Source organism: Aptenodytes patagonicus, chromosome 12 (genome assembly GCF_965638725.1).
Source record: "Aptenodytes patagonicus chromosome 12, bAptPat1.pri.cur, whole genome shotgun sequence".
NCBI lineage: Eukaryota > Metazoa > Chordata > Aves > Sphenisciformes > Spheniscidae > Aptenodytes > Aptenodytes patagonicus.
The window spans coordinates 19,692,881-19,720,184 of NC_134960.1; the positions used below are offsets into that span (position 1 = coordinate 19,692,881).

The window sequence follows — 27,304 nt, forward strand, 5'->3', positions numbered from 1 at the left end:
TAATTTACTAGATCTATCAAAACCACTTTCAGCCAGACATCTGTTTGCTTGGATTTTCTGTTCAAAACAAAGGAAAACCCCTATGCAAATAAAATTGTCACCCAATTAGCAATAGTATTAATGAAATTTCTATTAGATTAAGCTGTTAACTTTTAAAAATTTGCTTCTTCAAATTTAGGGTTTATCTGATCCGGGTAATTACCATGAATTCTGTCGTTTTTTGGCTCGGCTAAAGACAAACTATCAACTAGGAGAGCTAGTAATGGTGAAAGATTACCCAGAAGTCATCCAACTTATAGCAAATTTTACTATTACTAGCCTACAGGTAAGAATATATACAGAAGTCTTCTCTTCAATTCTTGAATGACAAAGAGGACTGATGCTGGTTCTCTGTGTTGGTGTTTTTTGAGGAAGTGGTGAGGCTTGTCTTTACGTAAAAATGTATTTTGTCAGTGATGTAACTCAGATTTCTGAATTCTCTAGAACTGGTTCTCACTCTTCCTATGAAGTTTTGTAATGGGAGCAGATTTAAAGAAGAAAATTACAACTGAAGTAGGGGATAGATGGATGTTAATTCTCCAGCCTTTGTCCTCACCCTCATAAAAAATCCAACAAACTAAACTCTTTATCCAGCCCTAAAATACTTATACCTGTGCTCCCATGTAAACTTCAGAGTGCCTACACTGACTAGGTTCTTGAGTTCTGCTTTTGTGCCTGTATGTGTACACACACACAGTTGCCTATATGCTGAGCTGCTGAGTGCAAAGTTCCCATATGAGCTGGATTCAGAAGCTACGTGGAATAATGTCTAAATTTTTGAGGGACCAACCTTTTTGAGAAGGACACATATAACAGGATCAAGATTCTCACAGTGTTAAAAATTTTACAGGTTTGTTTTTGAAACACACCAATATAAAGGTATGCACACTGTTTGAGTAATACTACAATTGTTATTTTAGCATTTCCTCCAGAGTCTTTCTCTGGTCTTCAGAATAACAGCTGAAGATAGTGACCTTTAGGAGAAGATTTTGACCTTTGAATTTCTGAGTTGCCAATGGCAATGCCATAAGCTTGGAAGAGCAAAGAAAGTTGAGATGCATTTCTGTTCTTTACATTTCCTGTTAGGTGGCTCTAGACAGTTTCCCACTAAACACTTAGGATTTTTGAATGGCCCTCTTATAGCACTTAAATCCCACCGTGCACTGTTGTCATGGTTTAACCCCAGCTGGCAACTGAGCACCACACAGCCGCTTGCTCACTCGCTCCCACTGCCCTGGTGGGATGGGGGAGAGAATCGGAAGAGTAAAAGTGAGAAAACTCATGGGTTGACATAAGAACAGTTTAATAATTGAAATTAAAAAAAATAGTAATAATAATAACAACACAATATACAAAGCAAGTGATGCACGATGCAATTGCTCACCACCCGCTGACCGATGCCCAGCCAGTCCCCGAGCAGCGGCCCCCCCCGGCCAGCTTTCCCCAGTTTCTGTACTAAGCATGATGTCCCATGGTATGGAACGTCCCTTTCGCCAGTTGGGGTCAGCTGTCCTGGCTGTGCCCCCTCCCAGCTTCTTGTGCACCCCCAGCCTTCTCAGTCGGTAGAGCATGGGAAGCTGAGAAGTCCTTGACTAGTGTAAGCACTGCTCAGCAACAACTAAAACATCAGTGTGTTATCCCATTATTCTCATCCTAAATCCAGAACACAGCACTGTACCAGCTACTAGGATGAAAATTAACTCTATCCCAGCCGAAACCAGGACAACTGTGTAAGAATATAGGCCTAGCTCTGAGTTTCACATCATGGATCTCACCTGAAGGAGGCAAGAGAGCCTACAAGTAATTCTGGATCTACTCTATAATGTGTGCCGTAGTATGTCTCAGTTCTGACTGGATCCTTCAGTGGTTATGTGAATGAATAAGCCTACTTAAGATAGAAGCATCATGTTTCGCAACTAAAATTTCACACTGGGATGCTTTAACAGAAGTATGTTTTGTTTTCTTATAGCACTGGGAGTTCGCTCCAAATAGTGTTCATTATTTGCTAACTCTGTGGCAAAGAATGGTAGCATCTGTACCCTTTGTGAAAACGGCAGAACCCCACCTCTTAGATACATATGCACCTGAGATAACAAAAGCTTATATTACTTCTAGACTGGAATGTGTTCCTGTAGTTATAAGGTAAACTTGTAATTGCAACTTTGAAACTGTAATACGGAATGTTTAATTTTCTGATTTGTTGGCATATTATATTTTGGTTATGTTTAAAATCTAAGTACACTGGTTCTGATTACCATGGCGATTTCTTTAGATTATCTTAATTGGCTGATATAATTTTACTCCTTTTGCTTATTAAATCCAGGCCAAAATCAAATGTAAATTCTAATTGTTTTTCCTCTCACGGGCCCTTGTGTTTTGAAAAAAGCCTATTCTCTCCCCCCCTTTTTTTAAGACTATGTAAATTAACTATATTGTTCAGCTGTGACGTGTTTTCTTAATGAGTCACTTTCTAGGGCCATGGAGGGTAGGGTAATGGGGACATAAAGCAGAATGAACCCCATGCACAAGAAAGGGTGAGACCGAATAGAACAAGGTAGAGAGTGGCAAGATTGAAATTGGCCAATTTAAAATTTCTTAGTTCAAATCTTCTTTTTAATAGTTTAAGTAAATGACCTTATAGTCCACACTATAATATAGCAAATAAGGAAAAAGTGTTTAGATTGCTGAAAGGATTTAATTTCCTCCAACGGCTTTTATGAATTCCTCCCGGTAGGATCTCCTGTCAGACTACGGGACTGCAGAACAAGCCACATCTGCTTTTTCTTTTTCAATTTTACATTACTGAGATGATGTCATTTGTTCAGTTTGTGTGAGGAAGTACATTCACCTTCACTTTTGTTGTCCTTTTGTCTCAGCTCAGCCAAAATCTCATGTCTGCAAATTGTGTAATCTGTCATCTTACTGTTTAGTGACTAAGCTATAGTTGGTGTTACTTGCCTTATGTTATCACCATAGGTATGTTAAAGGCTGACTTCCTAATGGTTCAAAATCGTGAGCTTCTCTATCGTTGTCTCGGGAAGAAGTACCTAGGGGAGCTTCCAGTGTTCCAGTGCTAGGACAGGGAAGGACAAGCAGCTGATTGCAGGTGCAGTCAGTTTTCCTGGGCTTCCTCTCAACCAGCCTACACTTCTTCCGGCATTTTTAAGTTATCTTCTCTGTTCAGCTTTTCTGTAATGGAATCTCAGGGTTGAACCTTCATGTCTCAGCTTTCTTCTCTACTGAGTGGTACATTCCATATCAGCTTCCAGACTTGAAGCACTCAGTAGGGCTGAGCTTCTGGGTCAAACCATCTGGCATGACCAGCTCCACTGAAATGTGCTGTCGTCTTCATCAGCATCACCATTAGCACTGAAAATTCAGTTTCTTTGTTTGGCACTGATGAGAGATTCTCCTGGATGTCCTTGTTACGTTGTGGAGGAGTAAACTTCCTTATCTGTGAAAAAAGCCAACAGGGAGAAGGTGAGGAAAGTACTGATCTTTTCTACCGGTGTGCATCGTTCTTAAGACAGTCTTGGTAATGCTGTTGGCATGTACTAGCTCTAAATGATTTGTATACCGCTGTGGTATTGTCTTATGTGATGAAGATCCTCAGTTCTGGCATTTCTGTAGACAGCAATATCAAATGTAGACTTTAATATCAAACGTCCAGACCATTCTTGAGAAACATGGGATGTCTGGGAACTGATTTCATAAGACTTCTTCGTTTGCTCTGAGAAGATTAATTGATATCTTTGCAAAGAAATCCTGTTTTCTGGAATGGCCATTTTTCTTACAAACCAGTATAGTCAATAACATCACCCTCCATTCAGGAGCCACCCAGCTGGTCCTTCAGACAGGGAAAGAAGTAGCTTGGAACAATGGAAGGAAAGTCACTTTTGCCCTTTTGGGGGGTTTCAAAGCTGTTCTCCCTTTTGAGTAAGGGTGAGTGAGGAACTGATGATTCTTCTACAGAGGGTCTACAAGAGGATGCTTTTCTACAAACTAGAAGGAGAACTTTTATTTCAAATATTTGTAAATACCTGAGAAGAGGTCTGTTTCAGCCCATCTTGAACGTTAGTATTTTCAGCAGCTGTGTATCTTTCAAAGTTTGGATGTTAGCACTGTTAGCTTTGTTAGCTGTTTGGATGTTATCTTTATCTGTCGATTGTTTGATGCCTGTGCAACAAAAGGGTAACCTTCTGATGAATAAACCTTTCCTGTTGTGATTTGTGTAACGAGTATAGTTACGCTTTATGGCAAGAGCTATTGGTCTGTTATAGGTATTCCATAAGGTCACAGCTTGTTTACAGCAGAATAAAATAAAGATTTATAAAGCAGTTGCATGGAATTTTACTGAAGCTTGCTTGTTGGCTTTGGTATCATGGTCTTGTGCTTAATTTGATGAATATACAAAATCCATTTCTACTAAGTATTCCGTTCTTTCCTCCCATCATCCTCTGAGAAAGATGCTGCTTGTTAATATTCTATTCAGGCACAGTGGACCTTAGTTCTTCAGGATTTACCTTTCTGTGTTCATACTGCCAACCTCATCTCCTCTCTTCTTTGCTTTCTAAAATACGTGTTAAGAGGAAGGCACAAATAGAATACTGTTCTGTGTTTGTGTGGATGTGTATGGGTGTGTATGTAAATAAAATGAGGTCTTATGTCTGCCTGTTGTATTCACCAGCTGCTAAGGCTTTTATAGTTCAGCAGTTCAGTGACAGTGGTTCAAGATCTGGATGGGCAAACAGCATCAGCTTTTAAGCAATAGTGGCTAAGTGGTTACTTTTTATCTCTATTCCAGAGATGGCTTAGAAGATCCACTGGATGATACAGCTACAGTTTTCCAACAGCTGGAGCAACTGTGCACAGTTAGCAGGTGTGAATATGAAAAGACCTGTACGCTTCTGGTACAGTTGTTTGACCAAAATGCACAAAACTACCAAAAACTATTACACTCTTCTAGTAGGAATCCGTTAGAATTCACAGTTCAGGAAGGTTAGTATTTAATTTAATTTTTAGACTGTGTTTTATGTGCCAATAACCGTATACTTGCATATGAAAGAGTTGTGACCTTATGACAGATATACCTAGACCTTGTCTCAAACTAGGAATTAATGATCCAAGTCACCTTGCACCACATTTTCACTAGTTGTCTTTGTATTACTTAATACAAAGGGTACATTGGCAGTTGATGTGTTTGTTTTAACATCTTGTTACATCTTTAGAACATAGGCATGAGAGCTGTAAAAACTCTTAATTTCTGAAAATCAACGTTTTAGTGCCCCAGGTGCCCTCACGGGAGCCAGCTGCAACTTGATGAACATTTTTTGAAAATGAAGATGTTAACTTTCATTCTTTTTGCATTTATCTGTCTGTAAAAATTAATGTAACATTAAAAACCTTAATTTATTTTATACAGCTCTGTTAAGATGAATTACCGAATTTTCAAGAAACTCAAGTTATTTATTGTAGTGTAAGTTGTAAAAATAATAAGTACTTTTTTTTTTTCATATACCTATTTCAGTTCTCTCTGTCTCACTCAAATTGTCTTTATAACTACTGGCTCTTTCCTAATACAGTTGTCTTATGGCTGTTGCATCTTTACATGGATAATGGTGTTGTTTTGAAAAGGTGAGACAGGTTACTGGATAATACAGCTGTTTCTTTGCATGCTATTAAATGTTTGAGATTTATTTTGCTGTTCTTTTGTTGACAGTTTGAATATGCTGATTTTCTTCTATGTAGGAGCCATTTTTTCACTAATTTATAGAAGACCTCCTACTTACCTTTTTTATTAATTCCACTTTCTTCCGTGTACCTATCAACTTTTATTTGGGAGAACTTTCATTAATGACCTGACTTCATTGAACAGCTGCAGTCTGACATTCCCCAGTCATGGGGGGCCAAAGAAAAACAATCAGCTGGAGTCTTTTCAGTGTTAGTGCTCTGGGGATTGCTGTTATGCATTAGAAAATATTTGATGCAGTTTAAATATTGTGTTTCTTTTCTGCAAACTAAACATTTGTGCTCATATTGAACAATAACTGTTATATCCCCTAGATATACATAGTTAAATTTAGACGTTTAATGGCTTTTAATGTTACAAAATAAGTTAATGTAATATTAAGATCTCATTTTATTATACTGTCTTGCTCTCTGTATCAATAGTGATGCGGTCATGGTTTACTAAAACAATAATCCCCAAGAAATGGGTCATTAACAGTAGTTAATGATTACTTGTGATCTACGGTAATGACTGATTTCTTTGGGATTATTGCTGTTATAAACCATAATTACAGATTATTACAGCAATAATTATTTTCTAAAAGAAAAGATGATGTCTGCCTCAGTAATTGCAAAAGCAAATGCACTGAAAATTTTAAATAGTGGAGGTATAAAAGAGGGAAGGAAGTCATACCTATTAATTGGTATTGTGCTAAGAGAAGAGGGCTATCATCAGAAAAATAACTATGTACTTAAAAATGAGCTACTGCAATTTCTTAAAAGGAAGGCAGGTTTTTATTTTAAAAAAGATTATTGGCCAATGTGGTGGCTCTGCTCTTTGAACCAGCTAGCACCACTTCACAGTTGCTTTTTGATACCATCTTCAAATAGCCATTCTTTAGTAGCTGTTGTTGCTAAATTCATTTGAGCAATGTCTGTTCTCCTAGATACTTCAGCTCCTTGGTGTTTTGCTAATGATGGTGCAATCTCTTAGCGTTCTAAATTAACAGTGGTTTGTACTACAATGTGTAGTGTGTCTGACGGGGTTTTCCTTGGAAGTGTCCTGTTTGTGAAGAAGCACAGGTCTTGAAACAGGGAAATATGTTGGTTGTAGAGCAGCTGATACTGTCCGTCCAGATTACTAGGAATGGAACAGAACAATATGAGAAGATAGTTGGAAGTCTTCCTCATATATCTTGTCTCAAAAGTCAACACTTGTTCCCTGTCACAAAGTGTTTTCTGTTACAGATCTCAGACTGTATTACATATTCATGTGTTGTTTTTTTTTAAATAAGACTGAGATTTGAGATAAACCTGAATGCTTTCCTGTACTTGTGTTGAAATCATCTGCATGTTATTCCATACTCTGCATTATCTTTTCATGTATATTTGATCTCAGCATCTTTTTTATACGTAGAACACGCTGTACTATATACCTCTGACTGAAACAGAATTACTTATGATGTATAGTCACCAGATTCAGGTCATAAGGATACTGGAACACCTCAGAACTATTAATCATTCCTGGTTGAAGGAGCCTAGGAAGTAGAGCATTTGGTGCTATTGCAGTTCTGGGTTTTTCAAACTGCAACAATGCAAAATATGAGGGAAATTAAGTGAAGTTTAATGTTATGTAAATGAAGACTAGTTTATCAGAGATTTGAAACAAACATGAAATAAAACCGCAAGACTTTTGGTAGCTACTGTGCATGTCCTGATATGTACGTAGATATATCCACAATAAAATACTGTTTTACAGTCATAATGTGACATGATTTGTTTATCTGTAGTTTATCCTTTATGTTAAACTTCAAAATGTGTTCAGAAGACACTTTATTCATCACGGTATTGTCTTCGCTCTTGTAAGTTATGCTGTCGTCACTTGGTAAAGTCCTAGTAATGAAGGCAAGACATCTTCTAGTTTATGTAAATATCTCACTTATTGAGAAGCCTTGTTTGTAACTTGATTTAACTTACATGGAAACTCTTCCAAGTTGTCTTCGCTGTGTTGTTATTTTCAAGCAATTCATTTTAATTTATTACAAAGTATATTTTGCCAAATGAAGATGGAGTCTAAAAGTAGCTTTACTGTTCTATAGTCTCAGTGCATTTCAGTTGAGGAAGAAACCTTTAGGGGTATCCTGAAGTTTTAACAGGTCTGTATGTTACTTTGCTATTCAGTTCTTTAGTTTTGATCTTACTTAAGGGAAAAATACTGCATCTTTTCTGAGAGAGGATACCATTAGTTACTGGATTCACAGATTAAAAAGCTTAAGTAGGCATAGACGTGGCTTGAGTAGTATCGGTAGGTCAAATTTAAAGATATTCCACCTTAACGTGCCAGAGAGATTAGAATAATCCAGGTTTTGCAACATGGAAATGATTTTCCATCAGAGAGGCCAAAAGAATTCCCCCAAGTTCAGTGTTCGTAAATTTAAGAGTTCTAGATTTATAAAGCAGGATTTCAGTATTTGAAAGTCTGTACAAAATACACTACATACACAAACTCAAGGAGTTATTTATGGGAACCTTATGTTTACAGAAATTATGATCCTTGCATTGTACTTTACTTGATAAGGACTTTGCCAGTGGATCCTGTAAGTACTTTAGTGGAAACTGACAGCGAAATAATCTGCAGGATTGAAGGCATGCCAGCATGGCTTGACATGGATGAGCTCTGTCTTTCAAACCCTTTTAGAAAACAGTCCACAGAGACTTTCAAAACTATGTGGTAGTTCACAAACTCTTTTCTTGGAGAGTATGTCTGACTTCTGACATAAATATTTTCTTATATGCAAATCACTTTAGATAGTAGCTTAATATTACAAAGAATTCTTTATTTGAAATAGAACTAGAATCATAGAATCATTAAGGTTGGAAGAGACCTCTAAGATCGAGTCCAACCGTCGACCCAACACCACCATGCCCACTAAACCATGTCCCTAAGCGCCTCATCTACACGTCTTTCAAATACCTCCAGGGATGGGGACTCAACCACTTCCCTGGGCAGCCTGTTCCAATGTTTAACCACTCGTTCAGTAAAGACATTTTTCCTCACGTCCAATCTAAACCTCCCCTAGCGCAACTGGAGGCCGTTTCCTCTTATCCTGTCACTTGTTCCTTGGGAGAAGAGACCAACCCCCACCTCGCTACAACCTCCTTTCAGGGAGTTGTAGAGAGCGATGAGGTCTCCCCTCAGCCTCCTTTTCTGCAGGCTAAACAACCCCAGTTCCCTCAGCCGCTCCTCAGAAGACTTGTGCTCCAGACCCCTCACCAGCCTCGTTGCCCTTCTCTGGACACGCTCCAGCCCCTCGATGTCCTTCTTGTAGTGAGGGGCCCAAAACTGAACACAGTGTTTGAGGTGTGGCCTCACCAGTGCCGAGTACAGGGGCACAACTAAGAAACAAGTAGATTGTAGTGAGTCTCAGTTACTTCCTAATGCTATGATAAGTAGATGTAACGGCCCCACTGTAGATAAAATTGTTCCATGCCTTGAAATAACTTGTGGCAGGCAAGTGAGGATACTAGATTAATTGTATATCTAATCTTACCAGGCTGAGTTTGCTTAATTTGTATTTTAGGTTAATTCTTTGTGTTTTATTTATAAGCATGTCTAGGTTAATAGGCTGTTCTAGTTTATCTGTCAGTTCCGCTCAGAATTTTTTGTTAGTTGATTTGTCTGGGTAGGTTTTAAATCTGGTAAGGGGAGAAACCTAACCATTCTCTTGACAGCGTTCCGCAGTCTGATACCTTATAGAACAGCTGATACCTTATGGAAGTGTATTGTACTAGCATAATGTTTATAGTCATTAACTGTTCTTTCTTTTTCATGTTAGGACGTCTGGCATGGCTTGTCTATTTTGTGGGTACTTTTGTGGGAGGACGATTAACGTACACTAGTACTGATGAACATGATGCCATGGATGGAGAATTATCCTGTCGGTAAGTATTGCTTGTTTTGAATTCTTTATTTTGATTTTTTTTAAATGACATTTAGTATCAGCAGATACTTTGAATTTAAATGTCTCAGTTTTTGTCCAGTTCTCGGATGGTGGGTGTTCAAGGACTGTACTGAGTTTCCGTGGATTGAGACTATTCCACTGGCTTTGATCTTTCCTGATTCATCATCCTGAGCAGTGAAGGAGTCATTAAGGCTATCATTTCAAAACTATGTTTCAGAGGAAGGGAAGAGGATTAGAGACAAATATGTCTCTTACTATAAGGAGTGTTTAGATAATGCCCATGTAGCTACCTATTTTCATTTGTGCAGTATACTTGTATACAAGTGTTAATTTCATTAGTTGTGAGTTATGGCTATTATTTTCTGCACTACTTCCTTTACATTAATTATTGCAGGTGAAGAAGTGCAGAGGAATTGCTGGTCAACCATTGAAAATTTAGACTTACTTTTAGACTAGAGCTTGGGATAAAAAAGAAGGCTCTAGATTAAGGCTCTAGATTTAAAAATGTGCGTGCTAGAGTCGTCTTTCTGCAAGTTTTAGGGCAAAGGGTGAGCTAGGGATTTATTGTGAATGACGTGTATTCCTTGTGGCAAACACAAAGTATGTGGCAAACACTTCCTTAATCCTTGTTTTCACCCACAAGTATGTTAAAAAAGGCATGCATATTTGATCCTGTTGTTTACATCCACTAGCTAACACATGAAAAAGGGCGTACAATGTAGAACTGGATAAAAAGCTTTACATTTTCTCCTTTGTTTCTTGCCTTCCTAATCTACCCTGGGACTCTGTGGTGTTAGCCATCTTCCACTATATTTTTATTAAAAGTGAGAGGTTTTAATATACAGGCTTACAGATGAAGTAGCTACTGACTTCTAATCCAGTGACTATATATTCCAGAATTGGCAAAAGGTGAGAATAATTTTTTGAGTTGCTAGGGAATTAAGATCTCAAGGAATAGATAGCAGAAGAACACGGGAAAATAAATAAAGGAATACTCCTTTAAAAAAAAAAAGTATTAAATTTTCTTAGCTGACACAGGCTGAAATTGATTCTTTGAAATCAGTCCTGGTAATATGGAGATATATACCAAGTAAGGATTTAGGTCAGAAAATACATGTTTGTTCAGATGTTTTAGGAGAGACAGAAGTGGGAAGCAGCAAGGCAGACTGTGCATTATATACTGCATATGTAAACTTATTTCTTAGTACAGTAGTTTCAGCTTCCAGGGAACTTGAACAGCTCTTACCTTACACTTTTAAGTTTGAGACCCATACTTCTCAAATTTCGTTGTTTCTTTCATCATGGAATTGATGCTCTAACAAAGAAAAAAACATTTTACAAACTCACCACAGTATAACATATGTATCTGAGAAAATTTCAAGTAACAGAGTAATTAGAAAAGCATTATGTTGATGTTTATGTTTATTAGTGGTCAATTAGCATAATTAGCATCTAAAAAACCCCAGAATCTTAGAAGAAACTTAGGCGAACAAAAAATGACTGATGGGTTCCTAAAGAAATTAGCTGTGACAATATAATTTAATTTGAGAATTCTTCCTGAAAATGTTTTTTTCTGTCATTAAGAGTTTTTCAGCTGATATCTTTGATGGATGCCCAGTTACCCCAGTCTAGTAATGAAAAAGTAGAACTGGCAATTCTGTGGTTCTTGGATCAGTTCCGTAAAACATATGTGGGAGACCAGCTTCAGCACACCTCAAAGGTAAATATTTGCTGTAAACCACAACATTTGAAATAAAAAAGCCTGTGCAGACATTGACCTGCCAATATATCTTACACATAAAAGCTCTCGAGCTTAGCTGGTGGCTGACTGGCTAGATGGAGAGATAGATGGATAGCTAGATGACTTGTTAATGTGTTGTTCATCTGAGCGGGCTTCCTACCATGTATGCTTTTGAGTTTTGGCATGCAAGGAGTTAATATTTTAACAGCTATGTTCATTAAACAATTTTAGGTTACTTTGCATTTCAATTTTTTATTTCAAACATTTAGCTGGGTTCTGCTATATTGTGTTATATTTCACAGCTGGGTACGCAAGATTTATTCTTTTAATAGTTCTGTTCTTTTGACAGTTACTCATTTATGTGGTTTCCACTGTATTTCTCACATTACTTGGCTTTTCTGCATTTTAAATAGGGAAGAGGGAAAAGTAAGATGCATTTTTGAGGAAGCAGCAGTTAATTTACCTTAACTGTAGGGGACAGTCATAATATAGATGTTATAAAGAGAATGTCAGTAGGATGAGATCAATTGATCTTGAGAAAGACTGAAAGAATTCTGTTGGAGCCCCAAGCAAATCTTTAGCAAGAATTGTGACAGTGACTGAGATTTGGTTTTACTTGTGTAGTACTCTGTCCTTGCTTTCTGGTGAACGGTCCCAATCTCAAGAATTCTTTTATCCCTTCAGGTTTGAACTTTACTTCAACTTTATTGAATGGTTCCTCACTTAATATTAAAAATAAAGTTTTACACTATACTGAATTACTTTTTCATGAAAGCAATGAGTTCCTTTTCAATTGTCAAAGCTGATTTGTTATTTTTGAATATGGTGCACTGCTCTAATGCTAAGTAACAGAAGGCACACAGTAAAAATGTACTCGTGCTCCTGGTATTTTCATTAGCAAAACTCCTGTTGATGGCAATTCGAAGGCAACATGGCTGTACAGTAGTTGTAGTTCCCGGATTATTTTTTCTTTCTATCCAATTTTGAGGGTTTTGATTTCACCTTATACTCTGACTGATTGAGGTGTAACTGTGTGGAGAAGCCCTATCAATGTATAGTATGCTATAACAGATTGTTATAGGAGATTGTATACCCAAGCTTTTTATGCCCATCCTTATAGAAAGCTGGAAGAAACGTTTGTATGTGGGTGAAGCAGTGGGCAAAATACTGAAGTGCCTTATTTATATTTAATCACCTGGAGCTCCGTTGTCAGGAGAAAAAAAAAATGTAAAACTTGAATGTTTGCCAGCTACACCAGAATTCAATACATATGAATCTATCCAGCTCAGCAATGTGTTTTGCATAAGCATAAGACTGCCTCTGCGATTGCATTGTGTGTGGAAGGTTAAATGGTTAATTATTGAGTAATTATATAGCCAGCATAAAAAAATGCTGGCTAATGTTTCCATTTGATTTATTGAAGAGCACTTTGAATAGAAAGAATTAACTTTTACTGAAAGGACATGGAGGAAAACTGTAGGATGAATTTAAGAAAACAGTTTTGTGTTGCTTTGTTTTATTGTTTTGGTTTTCCCCCCCGCCCCGATAAGTGGACATGAATCAAACTGGTAATATATCATATTCCATATACTGCCTTTGCTTATGACATGTGTCATGTATGTAACCAGACTGGGAAAGTGGGAATTTTGCAAGGCTTTCACGGTGCATAACAGTTCAAGGGGTGTTTCTAAATTCTAGCCCCAGTCTAGCAACTCCATAATTCATTGCAAATGCATTTTCAAAGTGTGCTTTTTTTTATGGTTTGATTACATTATCTACCAGTATAATTTAGTTTGCAGTCAAATTACACTTTCTTTTTTGTTTTGTTCTAGTAGGCCTGATAAAACAGCCTCTCATTTGCATTGATAGAATCCTGTGGTCTGTATCACATTATTTTACCAGATCTTATAACAAAAGCTGTGTGTAAAGGCATCTGAGCTCCCAGTTTTGGTGGTTTTTTTTAAATTTTTAATAAAACAAAATGAGATGTTTGTATACATTTTGCGGTTAAGAGAAAAGCAGAAGGCAGCACTTGTATGATTCTTCTGTTTTATCCTGCTGTAGCAGCAAGTATAGCAGCAGATGGCATTCTACCCTCACAGTTGTAAATCCTCTGATACTGTGTCTTGCTGGCAGCTATCTACAAATATGCAATAAAAAGGCTCACACTTGGAAGCAGAAAAATCAGACATATATCAAATGACTAAGTTAATACACATTTATATAAATATTCAGGATTGCTTGAATTGTTTTATTTACAGAATGGATAATGGAAATTCTGCATGCTTCAGCCATGTTGAAATAATTTTTGAGACTATTTGATCATATGCTTGCATACAGAAAAACAGACAATGGTTAGAGAAGGCTGAATAGTTTAATGAAATTGTAGAACAAGTCTTCTACATAAATATACAAATTTTGTTCATTAATTAACTCATATTCTTAAGTAAGTGCATATAATAAAAGCAAACTTATTGTAGAAAAAGAAAATTGGCTAGGTAAATTAATGCATTCTTATTAAACAATCCACTGGGGCTTGCTGTCTAAGGAAAAATAGCAAAACCTTGGCGATCTCTTCCATGATACTGTCATATAATTTTAGTATATTTCTGATACAAAGTAATACATCAAGATACTGTTTTTTGGATCAGGTAGACCTTTGAATGAATAGATATGTACTGTATTTCTGTTGAATACTAGACTGGATTCTCTGGTACTGTACAGCACTATTGATACCTATTTGTCTATCGATACCTATTTTGTTTTAGTGCTGATATGACTTAGCCTTCATAGAGTCATCTTTTTGTGGCATATTGCTGATTTGGATGCTGGCAGGGTGGTAGAAAAGAAGTTGGCTGGAAAAACACTGTATTGTGCTTTCCTGAAATTGTAGTCTCAGCTTCTATCTGTGGTAGCTCTATCATTACTGTAGTATGCCACTATTAGCCACTACTGTAAGTAGTGTAATATTGCATTGAAATCTGATTCCTGACATCAAACACATGTTATTTATTAGAGAAAACATTGCTGTTTTGAATGAGACTTTTCCTTTGCAATATTCTTAATGTATCGACACTGTACAATTATTTATTTATATTTGCAAGCGACACTAGACTGGGAGGAAATGTGATCACAAAGGACAGAATTTGAATTTAGAAAGATCTTCGTAAGCTGGAGAAATAAGCTGAAAATTTAAAATGCTGGTGAAACACCGTGCTTAGGAATGAAAACTCCCGCTTACAACTACCACTGGGAAATCTCTGAGCAGGCAGCATTATTTCAGGAAATGCTGTGGAGATTGCAAGCAGGGGTAACTCAACAGTATGTGTTGTTTTTGCACAGAAGAAACATACAACATCTTTGTGGATGTAGTAGTAGGAATATTGTGTCAGGTGCTGGAATTTCTTATTCAGTTCTGAATATTTGGTTCTGACTGGGCTTCAGCTGGAATAATGTGTGTAATCTTGGGCACCACACTTTTGAGAAAACTGTAGACAAACGGGAGAGTACGACAACACAAATAAAATGCAGAAGGTACTGCTTTGGTTTAGTTTAACAAATAGAATATTGGGGTGGGACAAAAATCAAGGATGTCAAGAGTTGTTTTAGAAAAGCTAGTGATCAGATGTTTTCAGCGCCCTTCAAGGGAAAGACAGGATGTAATTGGCTTAATTTGTAGCTAGGAAGACTTAGGGAAAGCTTTTTAACCATGCCAGTAACGTAGTACTGGTGCGTACTACCCAAGATGCTACGGGGGCTTTTGATTTATGTCCAGGTATACTTAATTCTTTCTTCCATAAAGTACAGAATAAACCAGAAGTTCTGCTGGTCTAATCTCGTGCTTCCTAATAAGACTATTATAAACGGCCATGGTGGTTTGCTGTGGCTTAGCCAGTGAAAAGCATGCTTAGGGGGGAGATGAGCCCTCCTGTTTGTATTGTGTGTTATGTCAATCAACCACCATTAAGGAATTTTATTTTAGCCCGGCATGTTTCAAGTAACTCATTACAGCCATTTTAAAAGGAAAAAGAGTATGAGTACTAAGAGTGACAGGAATTGCAGTGTCTTTGAACATGGAGAGTTGGCAGAGGAGACTGACTCCTTTTCCAGCTCAAAACATGGGTTCACTCCTCATTTATCCATGCTAAGGAAGATCTCTTCTTAGTTATCCAGCCACAAGTGGGACTTTGACTGGATAGCCTGCAGTTTAGAGAGACTATCTGGTAACATCTCTGTTAAGTTGTGTAACTTCCCATGGCAAGTGCAAAAAATAAGTTGGGGGTGCTAAGAATGTGTTTTAGCTGCCTTTTTTTATTGTGGGTTAGAGCAGAGTTGTCACTTTATGAGCAGGTGCTTCATGAGTTAACATGCAAGTTCTTACTTTGCTATGGCAGGTAGACCAGTTCGTGAGGTCTGCTCCTTGCGCTTGAATGCTGATTGTATTATTGCAGAGTGTATTTGTTAACACAGATAATATAGTTTAACATTTTTGCACTTGCACTAATTTAGGCTAAATAGGGATAAAAAGGCAAGACTTGTTAGCCAGGACCTTTTCCTGCTTCCAGACACATCAGACACTTGTCCTTGGAGGGAGAAAAAAGGAACAGGAGGGGTTCGTAGCCTTCCCTAGAGTGGTTCGAACTGCATCTATTCCAAACTCTCCCCTGGGGGAGAGGCTGGGTTCAGCAGTTGATGGCATGGGCGGGCGTATTTGGCTCTCTGACTGTCTCTAATTGGTGGTGAGAGATTGCCAAGAGTAAATCAAACTGTAAGTTGTTGGATAAGTTTTACTGATTAATGTCATAGGAAATTCCACTTAGCTAAGTTAATTACTAAAAGTTCCTACGTTAACTTAGAACTGTATCTTTAACTTGAAACAAGTTTAACACTAAGGTGTCTTCATAATCTGGAGTCCTGACACTTTTAGCAGTGTTCAGTTCAGTTTTTCAGATCTGTACAGCTTATAATGATTTTATAAAACAGATGGTTTTGGTTGAAGACTTTTCTCTTGCAGTACAATTAAGGGTTATTCTAATAGTGTGCTCTTGAAAAATGTATGTGTACAGAAATCAGGTTCTTTTTATTGTTAGTTCCTTTGCATCTTCAGTTTTTGGGGGGAATGGTTTTTGTTGTTAAGTATTTTGTGATTGAAAATAGAAATATTTAGTGGACAATTGCAGTAGTTTTATACGTGAGAAAGAAATTACATTTAAAATATTAATGTAATTAGTAAGTGTAAAGTAGGGTTTAGAATTAGGGTATAGAACTGTCTGTCATGTCACTTATTTACAGTCTGGGTTTTTTTGTGGCATTCTAACTGAGATTAAGAAATTTATCTTAATTTTTCACTTGTCATGTTTACTTTCTACGGCATGTGGCGCTATTTAACTAGAGTTATCCCTTTAGTTGACTATTGCCGTTCCTGAAACATAGAGGTCAAAACTGGAACCTATTCACATCTTGGATAAGGGTAGCATGGTGAAAACAACATTAGTAATAGCAAGTGTTTGAGACTGAGCTATGCTCTTTAGCAGAGCCTGATTACAGATTATTTCTGGAGTTCTGTTTTCAGCTTTTATAAGCAGAGCAATTTTTAAGAAATCCCACCCATAATCTTAACCAGAATAGTTATGCTTGCAAGGTTGGTGTTTGTTTTGTATATTAAAAAGAATTTATTGGTTAAAATGCATTTAGGTAAACTCTTTTGCTCAACTGTGCAGTAATTAATGGCTCCCTGTTCTGCTCTTTCTAATCAAACAGTAGCCCTGAATGTGCTTAGAGAAGTCTGGAGGTAATTTTAATCTGTAGCAGGTGGCTCTAGTTTGAGGGATACTTCCAGAAGCGAAGGGCACTGGCAATACGGTGTTCCAGCAAGCCATTCTTTTCTTTTGCCCCAGCCTTAAGTAAAAGTGATAGGGACCCAAGTAGGAGTAGGAATTCTGACTCTTCTGTTTCTGGGAAACAGTCCCATGTACAAATGAAGAGATACAGCTGTCACCTTCTTTAGGTGCCTCAGTTGAGTAATCTGGGGAATCTGGTCTGTTTTTCAATCTAGGGCAGGTGAGAGTGAAGGAGGAAGTAGGAGTATGGATTAATGTTTGATAAAGAGCCTTTACAAATACAAGTTGAAGCATGATTATAAAGTGGGGTGGGAGGGAGCAAATGGGATTTCTTACTGTATCCTGCGCATATTTTATTTGCTTATGTAGTCAATATAAAGAAGTTACTGTATTAACATTTCGGATTGCATCTGTATGTGTTTTTAAAGCTTTTAAATTATAGACTTGACGTATGAGGTAGATCTGCGTTGTGGTAAAAAAAATATCTAGAGGGTTTAGAATTTAGACTACAATGTGTTTAGACGGGAGGAAAAACTATAATTTCCTTGCTATATGTTGTTTGCAGTAGCTGAAAGCAAAAAATGCATGTAACCAGGTATCATCTAACCACTGAACACAGGCTTGTCTTCTAATGTGTAATGTGTATTCTCTTAACTTATGTTATTTTGGTATTTCTTCAGTATATGTATATTTCTTTGATTATATTGCCTGCAGACATGGAAGCATGACCTAGCAAAAAAAAAAAAAAAAGGAAAAGACATAGTTGCTCAGAATGTGACTGCTTTTCACCCTGCACAATATAAGACCCAGAGATCTGCAGCAGTCCCACTGACTTCAGTGGGGATCTTTGCAAGTGAAGGTGTTGATCTGTGCACGTCTCATAAAAGATTCTGGGTCCTAGCATCTTCATGATTAATGATATCTTAACACTTATGATTATCCTTTTCTGAGCTGTAAAATATATATACTGTTTTATTCCATTACAGTGAGGTGAAGATCACAACACTGACAGGTGCTGGAAATTAGCAGGCACTTTTGAAATTGTTCTGTGCACTAGAAATTAGATCTCATTTTAATTCAGCTTTTCCAAACTGGTAAATGAGGTTAATGCCATACATATTCAGCTGATATGGATGAAGAAATTGATATAAAATAGATCAACATAGCTACAGGGCTACTTTAATTTATAGCTAAAGAGGCAGTGATAAATGAAAGTAATGTAGTAGTGGTCACTAAACTCCTCAGCCATCAGGGATTCAATAGTGTTAGTTGCTCATTAAAGGCATTGTTGGGGTACATAAAATAGAAATTTGAAAAGAAATAGCCAACTAACCCTTAATTATCAAAACATAGAAAATACTAATTATCCCTTAATTAGCTTTTCTTTTAATGTACTGAAATTGTTACTTTTTGTGTAGCACAAATGGATAGTTATATCAACAATAAATAGGTTGTTTTAATAACTTTCTTTTACCTCTGGGAAAACCACACTCCAATTTTTAATATGCAATAATGCTTCTCTAGCCTGTAGGAGATGAAAATTATTAAGTAGCTTTATTTTTTGAAGATTTTACAGCAGCTTTGGGAAGAATTATTTCACCATGCATCAATTATTTTTAATTGAACTGAATATTTTTCAGATTGCATGAAATGCCGCTCATTTAAGTTTAACATTTACAGTTTGTTAAGGAAGCATGATAGAATTGGGTACAACTTACTTCTATGGCATATTCTAGGAAGAATAAAGAACGATTGTTTCAGAAGAAAAATATTGTCACTGGTATTTTTCACTTAACTGGGCCAAATCTCATTTTTACTCTGTTTCATAGGTACCACACTGTTCTCATCCAGTCTCCTTGCAGTTCATATAGGGAAAGAAAGTAGGGATTGACTTCAGTGGGGCTTGGATCCATCTGGTACTGATGAAAAGCTTTAACAGCTGTTGCAAAATTATTTTCCTTTTGAGGCAGCGTGTAGCCTTCCCTCTGTGGTTATATGTGCAGGAAAGGAATGTCGTAAGCAGAACTGGGTTTGTTTTATCAAACACAACAGGTATGTGTTTTTTCCAGATAAGTGGTGGGAGGGAAACACTGCATAGTGCTGGTCATAAAAGCCTCCAAATCCATGTAATGGTCCATGCTGAATTAAATAGAAAATAACTGCTAGTACAGAAATCAAAATAAGTAGATATTATCACGGCGGGTGATCAAAGTATTGCAGGATTTTTCCAAATCTGTAGAACTGATACAAACATCCTAAGAAATCTTATTAATGACATTTTTGTAAACTACTTCTTCTCAACATTTTTAGCTTTAAAATACAGCAAGTAAGATACTACACTTACCTACAGAATTTAAGAGGGTACAAGGTACCAACTTAAATTTCAAAGAGATTTCAAGCATTTTACATACACTCAGCATTCGGTATGGTCAAAATGCTGGGAAGGGTAAGACTGAAATGGAAAATACAGTTGTATTATTTGACAAGTAATTTCCTGGTGATTTTAGTCATACCTTTAAAGAAAAATCTTGTTTCCAAAACTTTAAAGAGCAAAAATGAGATGAGAACATTTAATGTTTCTTGAACTAAGTATCTGTCTTCCAGCAAGGAGACAACCACAAAACTAGTCAAATTTGTAGCTCAGACTTTAAAGTGTAGCATCTTTTTGTGGGATTGGAGTTGCCAGTTTGGCTTGCAGCAGCTCAGTGTTCAGAATTCATCAGGTTTTTTGGACAAAAGAATTGGCAGTGTGGTTTTTTTATTACAGTCCTCAGAAAAAACATTGCTTCGTATGTATGTGAATTACGTTGGTTCTCTCCTCTTTGAGGCTCTGACTTCTCGACTGACTGACCAATTTCTAGCAAGTTTAGGAGCTAGAAAAGATTTACTTAGGTAAATGTTACTCAGGCAGATCTCCTTTCATGTTTTCTATCATAGTTCCTATCCTGCCATGAGCAGAAAGAACTTTCAGCAAATGTTCCTGAACTAATACTTGAACTTAGCTTGTCCAATCTTTAGGCAATTAAGTTAATTCTTCCATTGCTTATAAAAATGTATAGTTATTTCTAATTCTAGATTGTGGCATGCACTGACAACCATCTTGCTTCATGTGAAAAATTGGATTTCCTTTGAAGAAATCTAATACTTTGAAGGATTCTTTAAGTACTTAGTGCAGAATTTTTTTTGTTTTTCTGCTTTTAAATTAAAAAAAAAAAACAACAAACCAGTGACAACAAACCAAAAACAAGTAAGCTAGAATCTGTGACATTTTAATTCATGGGACTAGACAGCAATTCTTACTTACAATGCCTTGGCAAACTTTCAATCACAATACACCGTGCCTGTTCTTTAACTACTTTTAGAAATGTCTTTAATTTCTCCATTACTTGGAAATTCTGTACAGCAAAGAACCTATCAGGACATAAAGACAAACACTAAGAACTTTGCAGAGTCATAAATGTTGGTTTCCTCATCAGGCTGAGTTGTAAAGCATTCTTCATTTTATATATCCTCAATTCTGTCATTTTTTACTTGGTGGTTTTATGCAGGAGTTGATACGTTTTTCTTCTTGGTCTATGCAGCACTTTCTTTTCTGTGTTTGCTTGTGGAATTTTTGTTTTGCTTTCTCTTTTCCCAAATTTTACATTATATACTCCTAGTCTTCCTCCTTTCCTTGCAGTGCTGTTTAAAATTTTTAAATCCTTAAAATCTTCTCCCTCTCCCCCCCCCCCCCCCCTTAACTGCAGTGTATTTACTGTTCAGTTACCTACGCCTTTATCTTACTAACTTGTTATCTTTTGGCTCCTTGCTCATGGCAACTAAAACCTGCATGAATCTTTATATAGATACTATTTACTCACATGTTTGCAATTAAAGCACTGGTTTAAGTGCTGTGCTATTTTATTTTAGAATTCTATATCACAAATCAGGCAATCTTAAAAATAAATAATTAGCATAGTTCAGTTCTACACTTGGCTGTAACTGAGCTTTATTTTGTAGCTGCTAATAAAGGCACATTATCATGTTCAGGCATTGCAATTATCATTGAAATGTGTATGTCCATTAACTGCAACATTAGGCTGAGGATATAATTACTGTCTAGAGCCAATATCTTTGTGAAGTTACGTCTGTGATGCTATTAAGATATAAGCAATATTTGTAAACTAATATTTAAACGTTTCAGAATTGATACCATCACTTGCGGACTTAAAAACTAATCCTACTTCCACTCCAAATTATTGACTTCTTAAGTGTTTCGCAAATATATTATTGGGTTATTTGGATGTGAGTATAATTTGTGATTTGAGAGCGACTACTATTTTTCTAATAGCAAGTGCCCAGAACAAACTGAACTGGTGGCAGAGAGATGCTGTGGTAACAGCAAAATGCTGATAAAACAGTGGTACAGTATGTCACAAAATGCTGCAAACATGATTAATTTTTCTTGTAGTAGAGTTAAATCTCAGACAATTTAGGATAGCAATTTAACTACAGAAAAACCTGTTGCATGCTAAGAAGAGAATAAGAAAAAGATTTTCTTAATAATGTTAGAAGCATGTTTTAAAGAGGAATGAGATTGAGTCTGTTCATTGATTTGCTTTCTGAAAATTTCTAGTATTTATGCTGCAGAAGAACTTGAAATTTCCTGTGAAGTTAGGTGGATAGTTCATTTGCAAAACTAGGCTAAGTCACCTATAAGTAATTCCACACATGTGGAGATGTTTGGATCTATAATGAAAGGCCTTTTTTTTCACATTTTGTTTTTATATGCAAAATAGGCATGGTAGTAGTTGACTTTTAAGTATTTGCATCAATTAATTTTCTGTTCTATTCCCTTGGTATGTGAGTGATAGCCACTAGTTTGTTTAATTTGCTTACCTGTCTCAGAAATTGAGATTTAGGGAATGCTGATATGGGGGGGGGGCAGGTAAATGTTAGAGAACCAATCTTTCAGCATTTTTCATCTTATTTTGAATGCAAGTGTGTTTAAATTTTTTCTGCACAGAGGAACTATTACATTGCTTAGTGGTTTTTATCTGATATAGCCTAGTAGAATTCCTTTTTCTATTTTACAAAAGTAGTTTCAAATTTTGCTTTCACGTATGTCTGCTTTTTGGCTTACCTGCCTCTGCTTTGTCTTTGATGACTGGACTCGGTTGTAATCACACTACTTATGTTTTCTATGTCGCTAAATACTACTTTGTATTTATTATATTTTTGTATTTATTATATTGATTTTGTTCTTTGTTTAATAATTCAGTTGTTATTTCACCTCAAGCAGATTCTCTTCTCTGAGTAACTTTTAACTGCTGGACCTTTCCACTTGTGCTGTATATCCCATACCAACTTAGCAAGAAGGAAGAAACAGCAGATGGGGCATCTTGGGGAAAAAAAACAGGCTATCTTGTGGCTTACTTATCTAAAATATATTGGTTTTGTTGCTGTATGTTGGCCTCATATCCTCATTATTTAAGTAGCTTAATGAATTAATTTCCCAGACCTTGCAGTAAGTAAATTAACCATCAGAGTTCAGAGCAGAGTGAATAATTCTTTAATATTAGACTACGGCAATTTTTATGACTCAAGTTAAATTTAATTATGAAATTGCTTATTGCATATTTGTGTAATTCAGAGAGGAAAAATATGCAAAATAACACATGATAAGTACATCTGTCAAAAAAGAACAAAACAGTAAAATCCTAGGAGGTTAGATTACTCTTGTGGATACTGGTTGGATTATACGTCATTCAGTTTAGGTATTGTGTTTATAGTCCACGCTGGCCAGCAGTGCTAGAAGGTTTTTGTTTGATTTTAGCTGATCAGCAGTTTAGCATCTCCTTCAAAATTACTTAACTTAATTTAGCTACCAGTGACTAGTACATTACTAAAACAGTCCTCTAGATGATCTTCTAGATTTTCCTCTAGAATAGTGTTGTCATTTTAGATTTATATGGGGAATATATATTAGTGTAGCAGTGTTCTTAAATAGGAATTGTTCTAAAGCACTAACTTAAGTTCATTTTAAAGATTACACACACACACACACCTTGAGAAAATACTTAACCCAAGTAATAATCTTTCCAGGTGACTTTATGCGCTGACATTTTCTATTCTTCCACGTGAAACAAATGTGATAATTGAGTAGATAAAGTACAAAATTCCACTCTTTGTGACCTCAAGGTGAGTTGGTTTTGACCTTACAAAAAAGTGTGGTTTCTGACCTGTGTTAAACATTGCACATAAACTGTCAGTCTCTTGGAGTATTTTCTGCTTATTTTGTTATAGGCACAAGTTCTGGTATAATCCAGAATTCTGTATAATCCAGAAAGAACATTCTGTTTCTTTTTTTGCCTTTTCCTCTCATATCACTACTCCTGTTTTTTTTAATTAAACAGGGTTGGATAGTTTGCATTCCTGTTATGATGGTTTATTCATATTTTTTTCACGCTTATTTACACGTATTTGTATTGAATGATCAACGTTGACCTGATCCTTTAAAAATGAAGAAGACAAGCATTTGCAGAGCAGCATGTACGGAGAACTTTGTCTCTTTTCATCAAGCTGTTGTCACCTAACCATCCAGTCTAACCAGCAATACATCAGTTCCACTCTAGAAGAGATAAAGTCAATGGAGCTGAATTGCTAAGGACTATTTCCTGCAGAGCAGCAGCAGTCATATCCAGGACATAGTATAAGAAACCTTTTGGGGTTTGAGATATAAACAAGGCTTCAGTGACTTCCTCTATTTCGCAGTTCCTTTGATTTGGAAACTTTCCAGGTTGATGAAGTCGTCAGATTTCTGAATCAAGGTGGTTTTTTTATTTGGACATTTATTTTGCCTTATGTAAATGGCCTGATATGCTGTCTGAGATTATCAAAGTAAAGAAAACATCCACATCATTGTAAAACACTTCATGATTAATTAAGTGAAAGATTTCCTCTGAAACAGATGAGACGTTGTACCTATGTCCTTCCTTTTGCATCTGTATGAAAATACCTTTACCAAGAAAGGTTTGCACAGAAATCTCTGCAGAAACTGCGTTTTGCTCAGTCAAGGAAAGGGCTTCCAGCATGCACTCCTGTTCCTATTTGTGTGTCAACTCATGGCTCATCCAAACATTTTGATAATGCCTACACTCTCTTTTCCCAGTGCTTTCAGCAAATTAAAGATATGCTCTAGTGAAATACGATGTTCCAGGCAAAGTTGGATTTAGTGAAAGTTGTTTGCAAATATAGAAAAAAGAATTGAACCATGAGGTATTTCTTGATGTCTGTGCTGTTGATGTTAGGGGGTTTTAGCTTGCTCCTGCCATATTCCATCAATGTGAATATGGACGGTCCAATTTTTTTCTTTATCATTATCTACCCACCTTGTGTATACGGTTACTAATGTCAAATAAATTAAAATTCAGACATGATGAGGTTCAGAATTTACATCTATGTTTCCAAATGCTTTCAGCAGCATTGCTTCCTGATGACTAGCAGGTCAGCTGTGGCCTTTCAGTCTGGAGGACTTACTGGTCATCAAGTGTAAGATGGATATTTGCTAGACCTTTAATGTTATTTAGTGCAGTCTTTCAGTGCTTTAAAATTTCCCAGAATATTGAAAATATTTTTGTACTGGTCTGCATAACTACAATAGATAGTCTTATGCTTCAAGTTGATTGAAGAGATCTAAGGACGCTGAAGAAACAATAGTTGTTAATTCCTAATAGGAATAGGAATAAGTAAACTTGTTTGATAGTTGGTGATCAGATGATCAGTAAATCTGTGCAGGGGAATTTCCCTTTCTCAGTTGACATTTAAAAGCTCATGCTATAATTGGAGAATCTCTGTGACAGAAAGGTTTAACTTAATTTTGATTTTTCTGGCTACGGCACTTAGTCCCTCTTTTGATTACATGGTGGACATGTGAATCCCTAAAACATACTCTTCTGAGAGAAGGGACTTCTTGGGCTAAGAACACATGAAACCAGCAGTTCAAAATGTCTATCCAAACATCAATTAAGTGCACGTTCCTTCAATACACTAGTGGGATCTTTCATTTAAGTCAGTTGCTTTGGTGAGTTTCTTAATTACTATTTTAAGCTTTACTTTTTCTATAGTAAGCCCAGGGAGTTCAGAAAGTGAATTTCTTCTGTTTCTGTCATTAAAAGTAATCAATGAAATGATAAGGAAAAGAAAAGCAGAGCTTGCTGCAGAGAAATTGTGAGTGACTTTTATGGACTCTTCTGAATTTTAACTGGGTATTTTAAACCTATTTTTCTCATCCTTTTTAGAGTTGTTCTTGCTTCAGTGCTCATTGGAAATATTTACTGAGATTCAACAGCAGTCATTCACCAAAAAAGTAGGATAGGGATTTTTTTTTTTCTCCCCACAGCCTTAACTGTCATAAAAGTGGGGTTGTTGGGGAAAGGAAGACGTTGAATCATTCTTAAGTCAGATTTCTCTCTTTGTGACCAGATAATTTTGAGTGTAGAAAATGTGTAGAGTGATTATTAATTAGAACAGAACTATTTCTTTTTCATAAGATACTTAAGTATGTACTCAGAAGTTATATTTCCTTCAGCAAATATATTTCCTTACAAATAGGTAGGAAGAATTTTAGCAATTCGGAGAAATTTGGTCAACTTTCTATGAGTTACTATTTAAGGCCTTATTTTCTATTCAGTCGGCCTAGTGAGTTCAGAAACTAAGGCAACCAGCATTATCTGAAGTTTCTGTATTAGGACTCTTGGTATGAAAGCTTGAGAGAGATACTGCATGTCCTTGAAAATTTGGAGCAAAAATTTACCTAACTTAGAGACTGAAAGACCAAGACAATTTAATGGAGTTGGTATGAGAGTTTTTTTAGCCCAGCAGCATTCTGAAACTATTCAGAAATGGGTTGGTGAAGGTGGGCAGGCTGACTGGGTGATAAAATCTGATCCTTTTTTTCCCCCTTTCCACTAAATATCTGGATCATTTGCACTTTTCATCCCATTTTATTGTACCATTAGGAAAAGCAGTAAGTTTTCTCAGACCAGATCTTTTTGTTGTCTTAAAGTTTAAGAAATTCCAAGTTTAACTGGGAAAATACTTAAAAAATAATAGATACGGAGATTTTTTTCTTTGATGTGATTGGCTTTGGTGGTCACAATCAAAAGAGCATACAAGGCGTGGTGTTAGAGGCTACCATATATGATTTTTCTCTCTGGGAAAAGGAAAATGAACCCATTGCTACTGTGTTATTTCCTTTTTTGTGTTGCACAGAAGATTGGCGCATCTTTCTGGGAGGTCTTATGGGAAACCAACCTACCTTGGGTCATTCTTCTCCTTAGGGAAGATTTGGCTTGTCACCTTCAGATCGAGGACCACTCATAAAGGTCCAGGTGACAGGTCAGTGTCTTTAAGTGTGCTTTCCATCCAAGTAAGGTAAGCCAGTGAGGATTATTTTAAGCAATGAGAGATGAGCAACTTCAGTTTAGGAATCTGTAGTAGGCTTGGTATAGATATTTTGAAGAAGCCTGTTTCTTCAAAAGTTTTTCAAGGCATTGACATGAGCTTATTTTTGCAAGGGCAAACAAACTGCTTAGGCTAGAAACCCTTTCACATCTCTTGTCAACCATTTTGAATACCTTTACAGTATGAACATGTTGAAGTTTAGGAATTCCCATGGTTTTATTTAAATATACAGTCTTCTGCTTTTCCTTCAAACAGAATATTGGATTCTGTAACTTTGACTAATGAGACTCTTTTGAAGGTGTTCATAGCATGCTATGAAATCAATGATTTCAACCAAGAATAGAGTTGAAAATGATACATGTACTCTTTCTGGTTGTGCTGTCCGTGATCTTGGCTATACAGGGCACTGGATAATTTTTCAAGTAGAATCTATGACAATTTGTGATTTTCTTGCAGGAAGTGAGTTCACTGGTAAGTTTCCATGAACTAGAGATTCCAGGACTTGTAGTAGTTGCAGCACATACACATCATTCTTTTTCACATACACTGTT

The 27,304-nt window shown here is 36.5% G+C and overlaps 1 protein-coding gene across 3 annotated transcripts in view; it reads left to right on the forward strand.

Annotated features, from left to right (window-relative positions):
* Window positions 1-27,304, forward strand: part of RANBP17 (RAN binding protein 17) — a 168,007-nt gene that overhangs the window by 17,007 nt on the left and 123,696 nt on the right. For all 3 annotated transcript variants that reach the window (XM_076350195.1, XM_076350196.1, XM_076350197.1), the window contains 5 exons: window positions 179-325; window positions 2,009-2,181; window positions 4,844-5,037; window positions 9,603-9,708; window positions 11,313-11,448. In XM_076350195.1, the coding sequence (XP_076206310.1) occupies window positions 179-325; window positions 2,009-2,181; window positions 4,844-5,037; window positions 9,603-9,708; window positions 11,313-11,448 (756 nt within the window). The remainder of the gene's footprint in view (window positions 1-178; window positions 326-2,008; window positions 2,182-4,843; window positions 5,038-9,602; window positions 9,709-11,312; window positions 11,449-27,304) is intronic.